The sequence below is a fragment of the Centropristis striata genome, chromosome 8, assembly GCF_030273125.1.
Source record: "Centropristis striata isolate RG_2023a ecotype Rhode Island chromosome 8, C.striata_1.0, whole genome shotgun sequence".
Lineage (NCBI taxonomy): Eukaryota > Metazoa > Chordata > Actinopteri > Perciformes > Serranidae > Centropristis > Centropristis striata.
Window position 1 is genome coordinate 29,593,570 of NC_081524.1, and position 22,233 is coordinate 29,615,802.

Here is a 22,233-nt window from a genome sequence, read left to right on the forward strand (position 1 = left end):
GTCCGACCAGCAGTCAAAAACCCAAAGATATTCAGCCATCATGTCAGTAAAAGAAAACCACCAGATCCTCACATTTCAGAAGCTTGTGCAAGAATATCTTTTAACAGTTTTGTTTGAGAAAAGACTTCCTATCGATGAACTACGAGACTAATTATTTTGACTCTAAATGTTAATAATGTTCCAAAAGGTTGTTTGAGCTGAAAAAGGCAGGTTTTTTATTTTTATTTTAAAAGGCTAGTTCAGTGCTATATTATTTTTGCTGTATTTAATGTTAACATTTATTTTCATATTTTTTTCTTTATACAGCAACAGTAGCATTTTTATCATAATTGAGTGTGAATGAGCATGTGTATGTGTGTGTAGTGTATTTTAGATGATCGACAGCAAATTTTGTTGTACTATTGGTGCAATGACGATAAAGTCTGATTTTGGTATTTTGGGGGGAAAAGTTCTGGAAAGTTCTTTGAATGGACCCGATTTACTTTTACATTAAGACAACGTTTACATACATTACTAGTAATAACCAATTAATCAAGAAACCGGGGCTTTTAGGTTGAACAAAAGTAGTAATGTGTAATATTATAGGCTACTTTTATTTTCACGGTGAAGTCGGGTAACATCCGGTGTTAGTGTGCAGAACTCTGGCAGCTTGTCGCAGCTGGCCTATTGTCTAATCCAGTGGAGGAGTCACCCCGCCCTGTCGAGCCCCCCGCATCCCAGTGAAACCAGTGGCTCACCATGATGAACACATTGCCTATTGGCCAACAACACTAAATGACATCATGTCTGTGTTCATCATATAAGAAATTCAATTACATGGCATCCTATAGGCAAGAGTTCAGTGACCACCTCACCTATAAGATATCTGCTGTCGTTGGTTTTTGTAGTTTTGTAGAATATTTGTTTACCTTTGAAGACCAAAACCCGCAAAACGTCTCACTACAAGTATTGGACGTAATCATCTATTTAATGCAGTATAACATTATGCTCAAATAAAAACACAAATACAGAAAAGCAAACTTAAAAGCATTCAAAAATGTATCTACATCCGTTCAAATCAGGTCACAAATCACCTGTTGCTGGCGTAATTGATTAACTAATCAATAAGAAGTGAATGAGAACATGGGCAAACACCATTATGCATTCAGTCTACTCACTCTGGAACAACTTCGGAAGTGTACGAAGATATTCATCTTGACGGATAAATCCCCCGGCTCTTGTTTGAACCTGTTTGTGAAGCATGCCGAGAGGTAGATGTGGACAACTTCGAGAAAAGACGATTTGGTGAAGATCCTATCTTACATCACCATCGGTGCCAGCCAGTGCCAATCAAATCCCGTCTCCTTCCGGTTAACAGGTGACAATCTGCCCAGGTCAGTGTGAGCTGGTGTGTTTAAAAACAAGATGAGCCGCAGATGTACATTTAATCTTCGGGACACTGGTGCACTTTAACTGCAGCCATGGCTACAGCAAGTTAGGTGCGCACTCCCGCGGCTTTAGGTAGCGCGCATTAGAGCAGCAGCGTTTGTTATTGTAGACAGCTGAATTAGTGTGGGAATATTCCACTGCAGACACTACTGTAGCGCAGCAAATGTGAAATATGTGGGAGTTTGGGAGTTATCAAGTTTTTTTTTTTTTTGTTTTTTTTTACCATTTTCTTTAATTTCACCATTATGAATCCTATACAAATTAGATACATTTTACAAAGTGAAATAACAGAAGAACCACTGTGTTGATTGTGGGACCCCTGAACCCCATCATCAACCCCTGCAGCCACCAGAGTCTGTATTCTTAGATGCTGCATCAGAGAAAGGATCATCTTTGCACGCACTTACATCCTGGTTATTGGTCTCTTTAAGAACAAGCATGACTTATTCTCTGCCTTAGGCTTGATTTATATTATATAATACTTCCACATGAGATTCCCCTTTATAATCCCAAAGGATGTGACTGCCATCCTCGTGGGTGGACCCGCCTCTAAAGGCTTTAACATCTAAAAATGCTTTCCATTGTGCAGCTGAAACAAACACAAAATCACATTTATTGTCAGCAGCCAGAATCAAATAAAGAGTTTGCATTGTTGCACTTTCACTCCAGAGAAATGCAACTGATGAAAAATTTGTTATAGACAAATCCTAAAACATTTAATTTGAAACATAAAGCCGATTCAAAACAGTATATATTGAAAATGAAGAATGTGATCATTATAAAGCTATATTACTATAGCTCTGCGAATAAATGACACCATTAAAGGATGCACAGTAGTCTTGTCCATCATCAAACTCAACATTTCTGAAACGTTATCACTTCACAGTAAAGCAGGGCTAACAGAAAACCAAAAGCATCATGAAATCTTATTTTGAGTGCAACTCTGCAACTACAGTACATCTCTGTTCCATCTCAAGGCTGTTTGTCCCTTTCCTTTAATAACCTCAGTCTCACATGCAGCATCACAGCTGGCCACGGGGAAGTAAGGACTCCACACATCTGAGCGTATGTTGTTCTATTTTCTGACTCGGTCTCCAGTCGTGTGGCTCAGCTGTGTGTGGCTGCAGTGTGGTCCTCTGGGTGGGAGCTGCTTTCCTCAGCCTGCTCTGTGTGGGGATCGCCTCTCACTTTGACAGCGTGGAGGGCGTAGTTGATGGCAGTGCTGTTAGTCCAGCTCCAGGCTCCTGATACTGGGTTGTACAGCATTCCTTGGACAGACTGCACTGAGAAACCATCTGAGAGAGGATGAAAGGGATGGGGGGAGGTTAGAGGCCGAAGAAGAGAGGGCATGAAAGCTAAACAAAAGACTTCCCTTTCTTTTCTTTTTATACCTATAAAAGAATACTTTCACTCTGGGACATGACATGATAGTGCAGCTGATTTCCGAGGCTTGTTATGACACTGAACATCAGCATCTGAAGTTCCAAAATAAACTAATTTATATAAAAGGTAAAAAATTAAATATATGAATTTATCTGTCCATAAGAACAAATAGGGACTCTTAATTTATCCTGTGTATACAGTAAAATGTTGCTTTATTCAGGGCTCATACAGCAATGTATAGTCAATTTAATTTTGTTTTTTTCACCCGATTATGTTTAATATTAAGCATTCTTTAATGAGTGTATTTGGATTCAAGCTCACTCCTAACCTTGAAAATATAGTTTAAATTAAGCATTTTGAAAACCTTCAACACTTTGTTTAATAAAACCACATTTAGAGTTGGGAACAAGACATTATGTCAGCCTAGAAATTAGGAAATTTAAATCTGGTGAACTCCGTATTATATTTAGTCTCGATTTTTGCTGCTCGCAATGAGCTAATCAATGACTAGCAATTTCTTCCCTTATTTAATAAAAAAAAAACAATTGAAACAAAGTGTTTGTAGCCTACCATGTGGAACAAACACTTTTATTATCCTGTGTGCATGTAATAAAAAACATCTGTTTACTATAATCTCAATATCTTTCAGATCGAGCTGTTTATATGTTTCGTTTTTATTTATACTGAGCACTTGTGATGATTGTTAACCCTTATAATCTGTTGTTCACACTGATAGGGGAAACCATTCCATTCTGTATGAATTCTTTCCCCGTATGGAAATTATAGGGACTTACTGGACTCCAGGAGGCGCTCCAGCTCTTCAGGGCTGATGAACTTTTCCCAGTCGTGTGTCCCGCTGGGAACGATGCGCAGCAGCTGCTCAGCTACAACAATACCCAGCGCGTACGACAGGTTGGTTTTGTTAATAGTGGTGATGAAGAGTGAGCCGCCTGGCTGCACAAAGAGAGAGAGAACTGTTTTAGTTTATAAATTATTAAAAATTGACAGTTTTACTGGTAATATTGCTGCAGAAATATAATGTAAATTTAAATGACATGTCATCCCTACAGGTACTATGTATAAGTGAGGTGCTACCTGAGTTAATGGGTATTTATAGAATGGATTAGAGGGTTTCAGAGTCCAGTGCAAGAGGCCAGGAAGTTCAGTGCCAAACTTCAGGGTTCAACCAAAGTCAAGATCATTCCCAAAGAGGGGCCTGCACTTACCAACACAGAGAACTGGTCTTCAGATTTTTATCCACATGAGTACCCCTACTTCTCACAGTATTATTAATAGGCTGACATATATATACCAAAGTAGGCTACATATGATCATTTATTGGGTGAAACCAAACAATCCTATTTAAAATCAGACATTCAACACCCCCATGTAATCTGAATGGAATGATCCTTTGTTTTATAACCACATTTCCCACCGCTTTGACGATTTGACGGTGAGATTGGCAGCCAAGTGTCCTTTAAATAGTTGACTATGGGGTCACACATACAAGATATATATATTAATATAAATATAAGACACATGCGATGTCATGCAACTGCTCAAATATGGTACTGCCCCCTTTTAAGGTCCAATCCAGGCACTGTTTGAGATTAACCATTTCAACAAAAAGGGAGGAACAAAGAGAGAGAGAGGGTGAACCAGGAGAGAGAAGAGATAGAAAATAAAAAGCAAAGAGTGCAGTGAATGGATGCAAACAATACAAGAACTTGTGCTAAAGCATCCCTGCATAGGTGCCCTGAAGCAAGACACATCTTGAAAGGTTTTTTTAGTAAAAGAGCAGAAGTGCGAGATTCGGGCCAGCAGTTCCTAAACCAAATGCAGAGGTATTAAATGAAGATTAGGCTATTTTTTCCCTCTCTTCTGGCCCACTGACCTGGGAGATTATGATCATCTGACTTGATGTCCAGCTTTCACTAAAACTTGTCAAGGTTCAATGCAACCCATACGCATAAAAACACATGCTAACCTATTCCCAGTGAAACACAACAGATGCAGGCAAAACAAACATAACAAAATCACCATGTGCACATTGCATACGCTCAAATGAACACACAGAAATATGTGACATGAGTTAACAGCTGGAGGAAAACACACACACTATCCCAGGACACACCTTGAGCACGTGGCTGCAGCAGAAGGCGAATGTTTCCAGGTCGGCCAGATGTTCCACCACCTCTGAGGCTACAATAGCATCGAACTGGCCCGCCCCCTGCTCCTCCTCCCCTCCCTCCTCTTCTGCTGAGAGTTCCTCCAGAGTGCAGGCCAGGTAGGAGACACGGTCACGAAGGTCTGGGTCAGCGGACGAGTGCAGCTGGGCTGTACCGATGCTGTCTCCTACTGGATCTATACCTAACACAGTGGCTCCCAGGCGACCGAGAGGCTTGTGAAGGACAAGGAGGCGAGAGGAGATATAGAAAAGTCAAAACAGGATATACTCTATGGCCATTTTTAAAGAGAAAATTATGAGGACAAACAGCAGTGGATAGTGCCTTACGCTACATTCCCTATACACCATGTTACCTTCTGGATGTTGCTACAAAACTGAACTAAAACTTGCATCTTTCTTTTAAGTTGATTCAGTGGATCTCAACCTTTTTGCCCCCCACATCTGGAACTCCCTCCCTGAACATCTACGTCAACCCCAGGCTGTGGACACCTTTAAAAAAGGGCTTAAAACTTTTTTGTTCAGGGAGGCATTTTTAGGTTGTCCCTAGATGTTTTTATTATTGTCTCTGCACCTTAATCTCTTAATAATGTACTGTGTCTTTTTTATCTACTGCTGATTTTAATGTGTCCGAGTTTTCTCTTAGTCTTTTGTCTATTTTGTTTCTGGTTTCTGTAGCACTTTGAGATTTCTTTATGAAAAGTGCTTTACAAATAAAAAATTATTATTTTTGAGTCGTGGCTGTAAAAACATTTTTACAGCCCACGTATTCAGGTTCTTTTGTGTCTAAATATGTTTGGCAGATGATTACTATAAGTCCCAAAGCTAAGCAAGAGATTTGAAGATTCCATTACAACAAAAGAACGGCATCTTTTTTCTGTATTGATTGTACAAGCCCACAGAATGTCACTGAAATTATCCTCAAAAGTCATTCCAGTAATGCCAAACAAAACAACCACAAGTTCTCATCCAGGTCCTCTCTTCAGGGAAAGAATTTTGGCTGATCCATCCCAGGCAATGTTCTGCAGATACACAGCTATCCAGAATTATCATGCTGGGGTCGTTAACTTTTCACATCCATGAGAAAATAACTTTTTTATGGGTTTATTTAGATGTATATTTACTTAGCTGAATGTAACATTCATTCATTCATTATCTTTAACCGCTTTTCTGAACTCGGGTCACTGGGGGCTGGAGCCAATCCCAGCTGACATTGGGCGAGAGGCGGGGTACACCCTGGACAGGTCGCTAGACTATCACAGGGCTGACACACAGACAGACAAGCGCTCATACGCTCTCATTCACTCCTACAGGTAATTTAGAGTCAATTAAATCCAAGCTGCATGTTTTTGGACTGTCGGAGGAAGCCGGAGAACACGCACACAGAAACTCCACACAGAAGAGCCACAAGCCAGATTCGAACCCACAACCCTCTTGCTGTGCGGTGAAAGTGTTAACCGGATAGATTGTTGTGTTTTCTGTAAGATGTAAACATGTGTTAATGGACTGTAAATACAAAGTTTTGCTGGTGTTTGAGTCTGAATATTAAATTTAAAAGAGGTGGTCATTAAAGCCATTTGTGGTAAAGCAGTTTAGCCCACATGTGAAATGTGTGTTGTTAGAACTGTAAACAGCTTTTCAGTACAGGTAATAAGCATGGATGTGAATTACACTGCCCTCTTCTGGACAAAAACCAACACACAGGTCTGTGTGGTGAGCTGCATTAGCCCAGGGGCTGATCTCCATCCTCCCACAGCTGATCCCTTCTGATGGGAAGGGTTGCAGTGACAAGACACCCAGAGACACAACCACAGTTTTTAAACAGACATTTTGTGTGTGTGTGTGTGTGTGTGTGTGTGTGTGTGTGTGTGAACATGACAGCCTATGTGACAGAGCCATATAAGTACAGGACCTGATTTTGTCTTCTCAGATCACACAATACAGCTGGTATGTCCTCAGTTCAAATAAAAGCAGAGACAGTAGCCCTGTCCTGGCTGCCCAGCTATCATCACTAACAAACATATAAACAACTGTAAATGACCGACTGTCTGATCCACCAAACCAGACCAGTTAGATCAAAAGAAAAGGAGAATTAGGCTGACGTTTAAATGTTTTTTGGGCACTGGTATGTATGAAAGGACTGGCACTATAATGCACTGAAAGCAGAATTGTATACTGCAATAGACTGCTATCTGGAAAGAAAAGACTCAATGTGACATGAAAGGTAGCTATTTAAGCTATTGGGAATGGCCAGAAAATGTAAAGGGTAAAAGAAAGACACATTTAAAAAAAAAAGAAGATACATTTACCTCTGTGAGCAGGCCTCCTCCACAGCCCACATCCAGTATTCTGAGTTCTCTGAGTGGTTTCCCAGGATGACAGGTTCTATGCACATTCAGCAGATTATCCCTGAACAGGTAAATGAGAAGTGGGTTAAATATCAGATAGAAAGATGAACAACAATCCTCCTCCTCGACTGATACAGGATTTTTGAGACAGAATTACAACATGGCGGCTGATATAGTGAATTTAGAGCTGACATGAAAGCAGATTTTATATGCCTTTTTTATAAGGCCTAAAAATAAAAATTAATTAAATAATTCTTAATAATAATTATAAATACAATAAATAGCTTATAATGTGTTAAGTGTTTAATGTGTAAATAATACATAAAATAAATAGCTAAATAGTACTGAATGTTTAGTATCTGTCTATTGCTGACCACTTTAATAAATAATACATAGTTAAATAGTATGTTGTGTTTTATATAATTCAAATGGTGACCATTTAAATAAATAATTTATAAAACTTAAATAAGTTGCTACAGGACACCATTTCTAAATCAGCCCAATCTCCTTCTATTTTGTTATACGTTCTGTAGAAAAAAGGATTTCATAGTAGTGCATATCAGAAAACATATATGCCAATACTGCTAGATGGCAATGTAAAATGAATCAGTCTGGCTCTACTCTTCTCATTCTTCTACATACACCCATCATGTTATGGTGACAGAGTCAAATAAAAAATGGAAAGGACTGAGGGAAGATGTACATTCTTAAACATCCGCAGCCTACATAATGCTTTTTAGCATAATGAAGTGTACAGAAGGTTTTGAGACCATGACCATCTCTACATTTTACTTTCACCATCCACTGTCACAATCATCTGAATTCCAGTGTCTGTCAGCTAACAAACACACATGTCCTTTGGCTACAAACTCAGCTCTACCTCGCTCCTGTCTGTCTTTCTTCCTCCCTACCTTCCCTGCTTCTCTCACACACTGTCTGATGACTGTCTGCCTCGGGCATCAAACATGCAGAACGGGCCAAGATCTGGTTATGCATCATCCTCATTAAAGCTCTGCTGGGGTGCAGGAGCATTCGTGCAAACAGTGAAGGAAAGAGGATTAGGTGTTGGCAGACATCCACCATACTAACTAGCTCCAGAGTCCACCACAGCACAGAGGGATGTGGAATGTCAAGCTACCTCCACATGATGAACTAATACTTGGACAAAAAATATTCTGATGTGTCAAATTGCTGATAAAGTGCAGTCAAAAGATAAATAGATGTGTTTCCTTTTCTACATCCTTACACATAGCTGGGCGATATGCCAAAAATCTTCAACCCGAATATAGGCCATTCAATAAATTACCATATTGAATTACTACCCATTCTTACCTGCATGCCATTCTGTTTCATTTGAGATTTGTTTTTTCCCTTATGTTGGAACTTATTCAGGGGATCAGCATTGCAATATGACTATTCATTTCTTTTATTTCTTACAATAACTGTCAAATAGTCTGTTTGTTACAATAAAGTTAATTGTGGTTTGATATTGATATTCTTCCCAGAATTACTGTAGCTTGCAACATGTTAGATGATTACGCTTACAAATTGTTGGAATATTTAGGGTTTGCTGTTTGGTTTGGTGATTAAAAACAACTTTTATGATTGATGCAGAACAGAAAGGTAAAAAGCAGTGAAGTTGAAGGACAAAATTGCCTTTTATTAATGTATGACTATAAACTGGGATGTCAGACTCAAGACCTAATTATCTATATTCTAGTGATGCACATCATATATGGGTACTGATAAATTATTGTCAGATAATGGGAAATGTAAATTATTGTGTATTATTCTGATAATGAAATTATTGCAGATAAATTATCAGCAGATAGATTGCTTTCATGGACTGTGCATGAAAGTGCAGCATCTACACACATTCACACAATTACCAGTGGTATTAAGTATTAAACACATGTCTATTTGGAAAGTTTATGTTAAAGTATTTAATTCTAATTCTTTTGAGAATATTTTTATGAACTTTTTCAGAAGAACTGTTTGTTTCTGTTGTGTTAGATTTGGTTTGGTTAGAGCTATGGAATAAAAAAACATAATCACTGCTCATTACATCTTATCTTTTTTTAAATACAAAAAATGTGAAATTCTCGGTTATTTCATTGGCATCAGCCGTGAGAAGCAGGTAATTATCAACCATCAGTATCTGCTGAAAAACATCCATATCATGCCTCCCTATTGTGTCCACAGTATCACAGCATATTTAATGAATAAAATGAAAGTTTTTAAAAGCAAGTACTGACTGCATCATAGTGTAAAAGGTGCAGCAGCAACAGTAGCAGTGGAGCTGCTGCGTCTCATTTAGACACATCCTGAGGGCAGACTCATAGCAGGCACATCAGGCACACACAGACACACACTGGCACTGGATCTGTCATACTGTCACCACAAACACACATCATCATCACCACCACCACCAGGACCACAGAGGGGGAAGGGGAGAGCAGCAACGGGATTGTGGCTGGATGGCTAATGTAATGATTATGTTGTGTGGCCCCTACAGCAGATCTTATCAATCAAAACAGACACAGCCAGCCCCAAAACATGCATGTGTGTAGCGTTGGAGCAGTTGAAACGATATTTGCTGAAAATGTGCTGATGTGTGGAGGAATCCTGTCGCTTCCAATTCATGCTACTTCACTGTATCCCTGATGTGTTTTTGCTCTCAGATACCACAAGGCTGAATCTCCTCAAGGTTATGTTTTGACACAATTGCTTGACGCCTCAGCCAATCAATCCCATGTCGACAGTGACTTAGGTGTGACATCTTGGCGTTTCATAAATATGACTATTGACATGCATATTAAATAGAAACACACCGTATAAAAGGCACCCTCAGGTCATTCATGGCATGAAGAGCTGCAAATTCTCCCTGTTCATCCCACCACTTGTTAGCCAGTGACTGGAACCTCCTGACCTCATTGGGGTCCACCGTGGTTTGGGAGGCTGACCGAGCACTGCACATGGGAAAACAGACAGACAGGACCACATCAACATGACCTTAACATGACATTTAATACAGGGAAAAGACAGTGATGCATATAACCTTGCAAACATTATTGATACCATGGACTTAAAAGTCACTCTATCTAATATGATATAACAGTGTTGAAATTAGTAGTTGAAGAGATCAACTGGGAGGTGAAGTCAAAATAGCACAGCAATTCTGATGACCAATTAATCATTTATCAAGCAAAACAAAAACAAAAAATCCTTTTTTGGCTCCAAGAAATTGTGATGCTCAGCTTCACAATTCTGACGCTCTTCATAATAATTATTTAACTGAAAAAGTAATTAACAATTAATTGGTTAATAAATAATAACAAAGCTCTAACATGAGATTAGAGCAATGTGACTGCACTTTCAGATGAAACATGAGCCATATGCTCAGGTAAACCTGTGTGCATCCATGGGGACACTTTTGGCCTTTTCATTTTTTTGCTCATTTTGGCTGTGTTAATACACATGGCATACGATGAGGTGCGTTTGTTTTCTCTTGAGTTTCGCCAGTTCAGCCTCAGTCCCTATAGGTCTAAAATACACTGTGTGGTAAATACATGCTGTTTTCCACTATTGCTGGTAAATTATGAAGCCCTTTCATGCATTGTTTCAAGCATTTAATATAAACAAAATAATTCATTTTTGATGCACATTGATGCACAATGGTCAAGTGATTTTATTTAACATATAGTTACTGATAACAATTTGTAGATATCAAAATTTCCTCCATTCAACCTCGGTACTGCTACACATTTCCCACCAAATACGGCTTTAGCTATGACAAATCGTCACCCAGTTAAAATAATTGCCTAACTCATTTTTTCAAGTTTTGCAGGAAACACAAAAAACTTCACCAAAAGTGTAACATATGACATTTATTGATCATTTCACTCAAAAAGGATGTAACAAAGGATGGCTATTGGCATAGTAATAACACTATGTGTAAATTATGTAAATGAAGAGAAATAAATGACTTAGGCAATTTTTTGAACATGCCTTTGTGACTTAAGCAAGATATGGTAACACTTTATTTTGAAGGTGTCTACATAAGAGTCACACAAGCCTGTCAGAAACACGACATGACAAGTATCATGAGCATTAATGTTACTTCAAAGTGTCATTAATGTTCATGACACATCCCATGTCATGTTTATGACACGCTCATGTCACTCTTATGCAGACATCTTCAAAATAAAGTGTTACCATATCTTGCTTATGTCAGAAAGGCACGTTCAAAAAATTGCCTAAGTCACATTTTATTTTGACTTAGGCATAATAAAACCGCTTAAGTCACACACTTGACATATGCCATTATCTTAAAGGGGTAAAAATCACATGATCTGATCAACTGAGGTTGCGATTTAACCATAGGTGGCCGGCGTCACGAGGAGATGATTTAGGCAAAAAAACAAACACCAATTTTGACAAAAAATGACATAGGCGATTATTTTACCAGTGTCACGAAATGTAGGTGGGTACCGTCAACAAGTGGCACCTCTGACTACTTGCATGGCTGCTGTACCTGATGTGACAGGGAACGGTGTGTTGGCTCTTCAGACAGGCGCTCCTCTGCAGCCACAGTGTCCGCTGTTTACACACCGCAGTCCAGCTATAGCCGCTCCGTCCTGCCGCACTGTGGACCACACGGCAGACAGCGGCCGTCTTACGGCTGTACACACCGAGCACCAGACGACTAAACTTATTCGCGTACATGCTGTCAAAACAGTTTCGCAGCTAGCCACTGTGTTGACTGCAGTTTGACCGATGGTGCACGTCTTTCCCACTCGGGTAGAAACAACACTTGCTTTGGTTCCTACCGGCCCGTCTCTTAAAGTTGCTTTTACCGAGTCGTGAAACTAGTCGCTAGACTAGGGATAGGCAACCTGCGGCTCCAGTCCAGAGCTACATGTGGCTCTTCAGGCCATCTGCAGTGGCTCCCTGCGGCTGTGACAATCAATCAATCAATCAATCAATCCATATATTTTTTTTGTTGTTGATTGTCACAGCCGCAGGGAGATATATATATATATATATATATATATATATATATATATACACACGAAATTAGACATTATTTATATTTTAATTTTATCATTGGTTTAGGCCCAAAACAATTTGTATTCTTCAACTGTAAAAATGTTAAGCGTATATACAGCAATACAATTAACATATTAGTCAACCAAAATGTGCATCATATCTTACGAAAACCTTAAAAAGCCTTAACCTATACATTTTGCCAACTTCGAAGTCGTTTTGAGTTTCCCTAACTATGCGAACTTTTCCAAACCCCAAATCATATTAATAAATGCTAATTATGACCAATTAGTCATGTTGGTAGATAAATTTAGACTTACTAGGCTATTTTAAGCTCATTCAAAGTAAGGTTTGCGGCTTGATTCCGACTTTTCTTTTTTGGCCAACAATGGCTCTTTTGTTAGTAAAGGTCACCAAACTCTGTACTAGACACTACTTGGGAGTGTTTAAATGACGATTTAATTGCGTAAATATTCCCTTATGAGCATCTCAATGTTAGTGTAACCAGCAAGTGTCAAATGCTTCATGTATTCATGTTGTTGGTAAGCTGGCATCCAAGGTTCATTGGCATCCTTCTAAAGTTGGTGTAATCTGTCAGGTTTGAGACAATGGTGCTCTTGCATAAATGTGCCTTATAAGAAATTGCACTGGTTGAAGGTTGGAGCAGCTTATAGGCTGATAATTTTGCATTGCAGCACATCATTTTAGCAAAAAAAAAAAAAAACTTCAGTTGCAATGTGAATTGATTTACGTCTCAGCCCTTAGATCTTTGAGTGTTTTGCTCTAATTCATGTAACCAACTAAAAAATGAACCAATGTGAATCCACTAGGGCCATAACTTGGCTCTGTGTTCACTTACACATAAAAACATTGAGAATGGTCATCGTGTTGCATAATGCTGTTAAATGTAACATTAAAAGAAAAAGACTGTGAGGCAAGACAAGGAACAAACAGTTTTATTGGACATCTTACATTAATGTTTGCAGAAAAAAAAAGCTAATCCTGTTATGGTTGAAAATGATACAACTTGAGTTTTTAGTGTCCACAGAGTCTTATTAAGCTTTGCATAATGATAACAGTGAAAACTCCTACCATTCAAAAAGTCTTGTTCTTCAGTCACACGTTAAAAATAACAACATATTTACAAGGATGAAAGATGGATGAGGGGGTTTCACCTACACAACTGCCTCTATAATGAGACAAGCCTGTTCAACTCATGGAATTTAAAAATGGTAAAGTGCACAGATCAGGAGGTTAACTGTGCTCCTCAGCGTCTGCTACGACGGGAGGGGGATGTTGACCTGAAAGAGAGGCGTGGACATGACATTAATACTGCACTAATCACACATACCCACGCACACTTCAAAATACACACATGCACAAAGACCCCCCTCCCAACTGTACTCCAAGAGTTTAAACAACCGTACATAATCTCCATAAAAACTAATGTTCTGCAGACACTAGAGAAGCATGTATACCCTGCAGTGCAGTGTAAGGCAAATGTCTTTGGTTCACTTTGGTATTACAGGGCCTTATATTAGTCCCCCCTCCCCCTTAATTCTAGGCAGAAAGACACATATCCAAACAAGGGAATCTAATAAAGCAACAAGGGGTGTTGGAGCTTCATTTGACTTTTGTTAGATCCAGAAATGGCAAATTTGCACCGTCATGAAGCATTAAAACCCTTTATTGTAGCAGACTTGACTTTACACATTTAAGCAGATGTGACTGCATTTGACAGTACATTTCATAACATTCAGACAACAATTTCCTTTTTAAAGTTATTGCAATTAAACTGATTAAAACGGACTCCAGAGAAATCACAGTAAGACATACAATGAAAACATACAGTAGGGAAAAAAGGGAAAAAAACGAATACTACCTTGATCGCGACTTAGACTTGTGTTTGCGGCTTGCCTTCTTACCAGACTTGTGAGATTTTTCCGTCGACCTTGAGCGACTACGTTTGGATTTTTTAGATTTCTTTTCCTTGCTAACTTCAGGGGTAGGGGATCTACTTGATTCAGAGTCGGATCGCTTCTTGCTAGCTTTGGCGGAACCCTTCTTGCTGGTTTTGCTATCCTGCCGAGAGTGCTTGTCACTCTGAGAGTCCGTGTACGAGTCACTCTCTTTCCTTTTCTTCGATTTGCCATTTTCCTCTACAGAGCTTCCTTTGTCTTTTTCCTTCTCTTTCTCTTTGGCCTTTGGCTTTTCTTTCTTTTTCTCGGACTCTTTCTCCCTATCCTTATCTTTATCCTTCTTTTTCTTGTCTTTCTCGTGGCTATGACTCCTTTCCCTCCTTCTCTCCCTGTCTTTGCTGGAGGCCTTCTGCTTGTGTTTGCTGCTATGACTATGACTGCTGTCTCTGCGGTCCCGACTCCTTTTCCTCTCCTTATCCCTTTCCTTCTCCTTTTCTCTCTCTCTGCTGCGACTGCGGCTGTCTCTGGCCCTGGCTCTGCCCCGGTCTCGCTCTCTGGATCTGGATCTACTCCTGCGGCTCCTGCGCTCTCTGGAATCACTGCGGTCTTTCTTGTGGCGGCCTGACCTCTCAGCGCTGCTCCTCCTCCGGTCCCTGACCTTCTCACTACGATCACTGCGATGCCTGTGGGAGCTGTGGCTGCGGCTACGCCTTCGAGTCTTGTGGGAGGAGGAACGGCTACGCCTTCGCTTTCTTCGTGGGGAGGAGGATCGTGATGAACTGCGGGATGATGCTGAAGAAGAAGACGAGGAGGAGGACGAAGAACGGCGGCTGCTGTGGCTGGAGGTGGAGCGGGAGCTGCTGCTGTGACCGTTGGCCGGCGAACTGCTGCCGCCTCGCCCCGACCGCTCCTTCCCTCTGCCCGAGTGCTTGCTCTCACTACCCTCCTTCTCACTACGGGACCTACGCCTCTCTACCAAGGGCTCCGCCTCCCTCTCCTTTACTTCCTGTTTGTGCAGATTCTCTGGCTGGCCCTCATCATATTCCCCCTTTTCTCTGCTCAATCTCTCCTTCACCATCTCCTCTGTCGAAACAAACAACAAAGACTCGTGTTAAAACTAAACAAAGTAATGTAAACACTTGGCAAACACTTTCAAACCACTTATGATTGTAAACCTGCGTGATTTTCTGGATTAGATCAAGTCAGCTATTTTGGATCTTTGAATTTTTGGTCACTGTGAGATTTGCACATATGTAAATAGGTTACCAACTTTTTAAAGTCTAAACATCTTTTGTGGTTGGAGTATTATTTCGACTTAAAAAAGGAAACATATGCACATCTTCTGGTTTATACTAGAACATGTTCACACGCTTTTATGTGCAAAACATATTTTTTGCTAGACCTAACAGGGGCCAAGCCAGATTGAGCCTGGCCTTTGAATGTGAAAGTCACAAGAGTGATAGTTACACCACTGGTCAAAGGGTCAGCTTGGAGCTTCTTTCAAAATTTTGGGAGAAAAAATAATCTACCATCCTATTTATTTTGCTTCAGCATTGCAGCACACTGCACCATTTACAAGTATTACACAACTGTGTGTTTTTTCTTGTCTAATATTGCAAAGACACAAGCATCATGTCTTACCACGTGCAAGCAAAGCCTCCTGTGCTTGTTTCTCCAGCAGCTGCTGCATCTCCCGCTCTTTCCGGCGGAAGGCGTCCTGCTTCTCTCGGATACGGTGGCGCAACTCCTCCTCATCGGTGTCAGAGGACTCAGACCCTCGCACGCTGCGTTCGTCCTCATCCTCGCTCTCATCTGAACCATAGTCACCAAGCCCACCTGCCACAACAGAGCCCCCGGGTTGTTGAGTGTTGGTAAGGATGAGGATATAGTCTCACAATCAGGTGTCACTTTTCAAAGTCCCAGTAAAAGGCACTTAATCCTGTCTAACTTTAGATTTCACATTGACAGACCCTTTAAACACAAACTAATACATATAACTCCTAAAGAAAACTACTATAAATAATTTGTATTCAAGAGCATGCTTCTATCACCACATCTATCACTGAGAGTCCACTTCAATTTCGATCAGATAAAATTAGGACCTGTATTTGGGTGTTATGGCTTGTGCCAACAGCTTTTTCCCATGTTCCTACTAATGGGCGGCCATTATTAAAAAAATAAAAAGTTTTCCTTCCCTCCCCCCCAATAACAGAAAAAGGGATACTCACTGAGACCAGTCAGAGAAGCCAGTGCACTTGACTGTGCCAGCTGTTTTGCAGGAGCTTTGATTCACATCAACAACAGGAACAACATGTTAAAACACATACTGCCATTTTCTCAAAGGCAAGAGAGTCGCTAGAGAAGGGGGTCACAGATAAAGCACTATTCACAAGAGCTGCCATTGGTGACAAAAGAAAAGAAATAACAAAAAAAAATGGAGAAAAGAGAGACAGTTAAACAAAAATTTGTCACACAATCAAAGTCAAACAGTCGCACAGGAGGGAAAAACCAATCTGTACTAATGCACAGTCACTTCAATGGAAGAAGTTACTTTTTGTTAAAAGGTGTATGCTGGTCAGATTCAATGCTGAGACTTTATTCACTCATATCATGCAGTCTTTCAGCAGGACCTTTAATACCATGTACCAGAAGACCAGCCTTTCAAATAGTGTTTGTGAAAAGCATTACTCTGCTCTCTCTCCTTCTGATGCATTAGCAGAGAATGGTTGAAAATGCATTTCAGACATATTCCCATGTTTGCTGCTCAATCACCCTAGTTTACCGGGCGTAATTGAGTTAAATTTAAATAGATTATTATGCACATAATGGACTTTCGCAAGATTTAACACAATGTCTTGGTGACAAGCATAGATGATGCAAAAACTGGAAAAGGCAAGAGCAGACCTCGAGTGGCTTTTCGATGAGTCTCTTTGGCCACATGCTGGATCTCTTCATTGGTAACCTCGAGGAGGATTTCTGTCAGCAGTGTTTTTGTGATGATCATCTGAAGACAGGGGTGGAACATACAATTACTTTCAAAAAATCCTCTTCAAAATTAGATAAACAAATGTCTATTTTAAAAAAAGATCATCTGAGTGGTCAAACTGACCAGCTGGAACTCCTTTTCCTCATCAGTCATTTCAGGTTCACTGTCCTCTGCAGGAGGTGATGGGCTCCGACCAGAGAATTCTTTCTTGATGGAGGGCTTTTCTTCATCGTCATCATTCCCCTCATCATCACTGTCCTGATTCAATCAACAGGCAGCAAAGAGTGAATCATGTGTGAGTCAGTCATTGCTACAGTCCTTATACATGGGACTGAAAAAAAGGGTTTGACTTTATGGTTCATGCTTCTTTCATTACTAACAAAACACACAAAGTGAAAACTGCTTTTTCAAAAGAAACCATTTAGCTGTCAAGGGCAGAAATTAGTTACTTACAAATTTGCTCTTGCGGGGCACACGTGGTCCATCACCTTCCTCATCTTCCTCGTGCTCTTTGCCATCGTCTTTTGCACGCTCCTTCTCCACCCGCTCTCGCTCCAGCCTCTTCTGCTTCTCTCTGTCCATCTTTTCAAGGCCTTCTCTGATCCATGCAGGTAGAGTGCGCCTTTTTACTGCATCTGAAGGTCAAAAGGAAAGGTCAGAATGAGTTATTAACATACTGCCATGTTGTAAAGATGCAAAAAGCTTTCCAAGTCTTTAAACATTTGTGTACAACAACTTGTAACTTAACCTTTACCAAGCTGACAGAACTGGGATTTGTGTTATATTAAAACTCTCAGCTTCCCAGGAGTAAAATTCAAGCATGTTCAAGGTAACTAAACAAAAACTTGAAGGCTTTATCATAACATCTAAATTGCCACTAAATTTAAATACAATTGGGAAAAATAAAGTTTACAGAATTATTTTATACCCATAGAAATTAATTACTTTAGTAGCTGTCAATATTAAACTTGATTGTCGATTTTGATTATGATTCTTTTGTAGGGCTGGGCGATATGGACCAAAAGTCATATCCTGATATATTTAGGCTTAATATCGATATATTTATAGCAAAGTGAGCGCAAATGTTCAGTCAAAGTCAAAGCCAAATATGGCATGTCACAAGTAGTTTTATTGAAACTGTTTAAATGAAATAAATAAATACTGTATAACAGGAGTACCTTTTAAATAATTTAAAAAAAAATCAAAGCTCACTAAAGTGCACATTGAAATTAAAAAACATATCTTAAATAAAAATAGCCAGTAAATAAAATAGGCCAATCTTATTCCGAAATAAATATATTTATATGAGAAAAAATAACAAACATTACAAAAGAACTAAATATGACAAGCCCTAGTAAGGGCAGCATTTATCTATAAAGAAAGAAAAATTTTAACCATGTCAATATATAGGATATGGTCTAATTCCATATCACATTTATATATATTTTTATATCGATATATCGTCCAGCCCTATTCCTTTGTGCTTGTAAATTTCCAGAGGGTGTGATCCACAAAGAACAAACTATGAATGACAAATGAACCCAGGAAATGACGGCAACATTTCAAATATTAAAGGTTTTCTGATTTACATGAGTGATTGTGTAGATGAAACACCCCATTATTTTTGGAAAATTAATCATTTTTTAAGAAGCATATTCAAATTCAAGCATATTAATAACCTTGAAATCATAATGGTTAAAATTGTCAACTGGGATTGTCTGGAGCCCTGGAACACCCTGGACAGGTTACCAGATTACCACATGGCTGACAGACAACCACTATCGCTCACACAACGGGCAATTTAAAGTGACCAATTAACGTGCATGTGTTTGGACTGTGGGAGGAAACCAAAGAACCAGGAGAAAACCAATGCTGACACAAGAAGGACATGCAAACTCAACACAAAAGAGCTGCAAGCCAGTTTAGGATCCAGAGCCTTCTTGCTGTGAAGCAGCAGTGCCAACTGCTGCACCACCTAATAATTCATGCATTCATGCACTTCAACCAGTTTTTAAGATGCCAATCCCTATATGATGGCTGACCATTAGTTGAGTGAAAACCCACTTACCTAGCGGTGCTGGAGCCTCCTGTTTGACAGGGAGCTGGATAGGGGATCTGGGCCTGTCTCTGAAGCCGGGGGGTCTGGTATCTCGTCTGTTCTGAGGAGGACCCTGCCAGTACGGGGAGTGGAAGCTTGTGGGTGTGGGAGCAAAGGATGAGGCAGCTCCATGCTGTTGAGAGAAAGCACACAATGAAAATTAAAAAAAGGTAGTTCAAAGTACAGAAGGTCCTCTGCTAACTGCCACCAAGTGGCATTCACTGGTTCTTGGGTTGTTATTGTCGTACCACAGATCAAGATAGCTGACATTCATCCATCACTCCTGACTAGACTAGAATGATTGATTTAAAAAGGAAGAAAAAAAGCAGCTAATAAATTATACCAAACCATGCTTGATCCTCAACAAGCCAACACTTTCCTCTGCACGGCATCAAGAAAGCAATGACTGATACACCTAGATGCTGGGACCCGGCACTGTTTCTATGGATTGCTCCTTCTTGTGTTACTTGGCTGCCACACTAAAAACCAAACGCTTCAACAGTTTCTACTGTAGCATCTGCATACCTGATAATCAAACTGGTTCATGGCCATGGGGGCCATGGCGTAGCTGTCGGGCTGTGCCCCATACCCATGGCTGTTCTGGGGGTAAACCCCGTGGTGGGCTTCAGAGCTGAACTCCACGCTGTCCTGGCTGTTGCTGTCCTCGCTGGGGTTCACCACATCCATCGGTCCTGACCCTGGAGGGATCCAGGCCTGTTCAGGGGGTGGAGGAGGAGGGGGCTGGCCATGCATTCCCCATTCTGTTAACGACAACAAAATCAATAGACAAAATCTTAAGTAATGTGAAAATAGTGGCACAGACGCACCAATTGCAATTTTCCTGGCACAACAAAAGTTTTAAAAGTCTGACCTGCTGATTTCGACTTTTGTCTCTCTAGGAACTGTAGCATAGACAATTCTGTAACTTTTCCTTCATGGAAAACTGACATTCAAATCATGGCCGATCTGCTGACAATCAGCCATTTCATTCATTCATTCATTACCATTAAACTCTGCTGGCATTAATCTGCTGGCCAATTGATCAGTTCATCTCTACATATATATGAAGCAACAAAATACAATTATGTTTATTCTTCTCAACATCTACTGAAGAGGAACTTGGTATCCAGCTGTGATACGCATGACGGATCACAAATCATGTTAAAAATCACACAAATTATCTTAAGTGAACCATTGGCAGTGATTTTAATGACTTATTCCTGTAGCATTTCCAGTACCAAGAAAATAATGTAAAATAATAAAAAAATAATACAGAAAAAGAGAAACTTGTGCTGATTCAAGGGATTAAAATTGTACCTGGCTGCCACATTCTGCCAAAAGCTGGGTCACCCTGGAAGGAGCCATGGTTGCCCTGACCAACTGGTTCAATGCCTGGGATGTCTTGGCCGTTGGGCTGAATGCTAGGCTGTTCTGGTCCTGTCGACTCCTTTTGGGCAATCCATGCTTGTGCCAGGGCAGCCCAGTCCACTTGACCTGCACAGACCCAGAAAATAAACCCAAACAAAAGGTATAACAGGTTTAGAATAATGTGCAAAAGGAGCCCAGCAGACGCACATTTTCTTTAAGAACATTGCTTTCATGGTGCATGTGCATCACTCACTAACCTGGATCTTGCTGGTGCTGAAAAGACTGCATCCACTGCTGCTGGCTCAAAGGCCACTGCGGCCAGGGCTGTCCTCCCTGGTCCCACATCACTCTCCTGGGGGGTTCACACCTGAAATATACAGCCCAGGTCCATTTAACATTTCAATGGCACACCAGCATCTCGTTTGCTGACATAATGAGAGCTGCTGCAGTTCATATGATAATGCTACACTTCGGTCTCCTCTACTGGCCAGAACAGACCGAGTGTTAGCTTCGATGAAGTGCTACCGTCTCATCTAGCTTACTGGCTAGCTGTATTTAGCGTCGCCGGTTAGCTGGAACCGTTTTCCTCTAAGCAGTGGAAACAAACACTATGTAGTATGGCATAACTTACTGTGTACTGACGCATGATACTGAAATAAACTTGGGGCCGGTGATATCCCAACCTCTAGAGCTGCTTGTGCTCATGCGTTTGTGAGCTAAGGAAGCTAACTGAGCTAACGTTAGGCTAAAAATGGAAGCTAACGATATCGTTATTCTACCGGGTAAACAGATGTCCCTATACGTTTGAATTAAATTGTGTCCGGAAGGTATGAACGAAGCTAAGATCGGCGCTGTGCTTTGAGTAACATTATCCCACCTTTTCCAGACAGTTTTTCTCCGGGGCTCCAAATCAAAATGGCTGCACCAGTGAAGTACTCGGAGGAACTGTAGACTAGCCTCTGCTGCTGCCTTCACAGACTGTCGGGAATATTACAATTCTGACACTGCTAAATAAATAAATAAATAAAAATCGTCACCCTGTTAAAATAATCGCCCAACTCATTTTTTCAAGTTTTGCAGGAAACACAAAAAACTTCACCAAAAGTGTAACATATGACATTTATTGATCATTTCACTCAAAAAGGATGTAACAAAGGATGCCAATTGGCATAGTAATAACACTATGTGTAAATTATGTAACTTAAGAAAAATAAATTGTTCATGTATAAATAAATACATTTAAGAGGAAAAAATGACTTAGGCGATTATTTTAACAGTGTGACGAAATGCAAATGTAATCCTCTTTTATTAAGTTAACTAGTCGTAGCTTATTTGGGGGTAGGCACGCACTTAGTTTGTCTATCGTTTTACTTATGACTAGGCCTACTACGCTACGCTGACTACTTCATTTTGTAGAAGTAGTTTACGAGCAGCACTTTAAGGCAGCATAGGGACCGGGTGATATTCAGATG

General features: G+C 40.2%; 2 protein-coding genes across 3 annotated transcripts; both read right to left on the minus strand.

Annotated features, from left to right (window-relative positions):
• Nucleotides 1–1,748: 1,748 nt before the first annotated feature.
• coq3 (coenzyme Q3 methyltransferase) lies at nt 1,749–12,212 on the minus strand. Its single transcript, XM_059339479.1, has 6 exons — nt 11,879–12,212; nt 10,176–10,313; nt 7,306–7,405; nt 4,946–5,212; nt 3,606–3,765; nt 1,749–2,723 (listed from the first exon to the last, which is right to left on the minus strand). The coding sequence occupies exons 1-6, from the start codon at nt 12,067–12,069 to the stop codon at nt 2,536–2,538; spliced, it is 1,044 nt and encodes a 347-aa protein (XP_059195462.1). The 5' UTR covers nt 12,070–12,212; the 3' UTR covers nt 1,749–2,535.
• A 1,118-nt stretch (nt 12,213–13,330) lies between these two features.
• On the minus strand, nt 13,331–21,729 carry pnisr (PNN-interacting serine/arginine-rich protein). 2 transcript variants are annotated; one of them, XM_059339314.1, is made up of 12 exons: nt 21,639–21,729; nt 21,019–21,128; nt 20,711–20,887; nt 19,919–20,154; nt 19,364–19,526; nt 17,749–17,930; nt 17,419–17,553; nt 17,214–17,313; nt 16,538–16,591; nt 15,951–16,145; nt 14,316–15,392; nt 13,331–13,691 (listed from the first exon to the last, which is right to left on the minus strand). In XM_059339314.1, the coding sequence occupies exons 2-12, from the start codon at nt 21,104–21,106 to the stop codon at nt 13,645–13,647; spliced, it is 2,454 nt and encodes an 817-aa protein (XP_059195297.1). In that variant the 5' UTR covers nt 21,107–21,128; nt 21,639–21,729; the 3' UTR covers nt 13,331–13,644. The 2 variants fall into 2 exon arrangements, with proteins under 2 accessions (XP_059195297.1, XP_059195296.1); XM_059339313.1 differs by having other exon boundaries at nt 14,273–15,392.
• Between the last annotated feature and the right edge of the window lie 504 nt (nt 21,730–22,233).

Coding starts and splice junctions, on each gene's coding strand:
- coq3 (XM_059339479.1), bottom strand. CDS start 12,069: ATGTACGCGAATAAGTTTAGTCGTCTGGTGCTCGGTGTGTACAGCCGT. Junction 5,213..7,305: donor GAGGAGGCCTGCTCACAGAG/GTAAATGTATCT, acceptor GTCCTTCACAAG/CCTCTCGGTCGCCTGGGAGC. Junction 3,766..4,945: donor GCTGCAGCCACGTGCTCAAG/GTGTGTCCTGGG, acceptor CTCTTTGTGCAG/CCAGGCGGCTCACTCTTCAT.
- pnisr (XM_059339313.1), bottom strand. CDS start 21,106: ATGTGGGACCAGGGAGGACAGCCCTGGCCGCAGTGGCCTTTGAGCCAG. Junction 20,155..20,710: donor TGGCAGAATGTGGCAGCCAG/GTACAATTTTAA, acceptor TGTCGTTAACAG/AATGGGGAATGCATGGCCAG. Junction 16,592..17,213: donor TCATCGAAAAGCCACTCGAG/GTCTGCTCTTGC, acceptor TGTGAATCAAAG/CTCCTGCAAAACAGCTGGCA.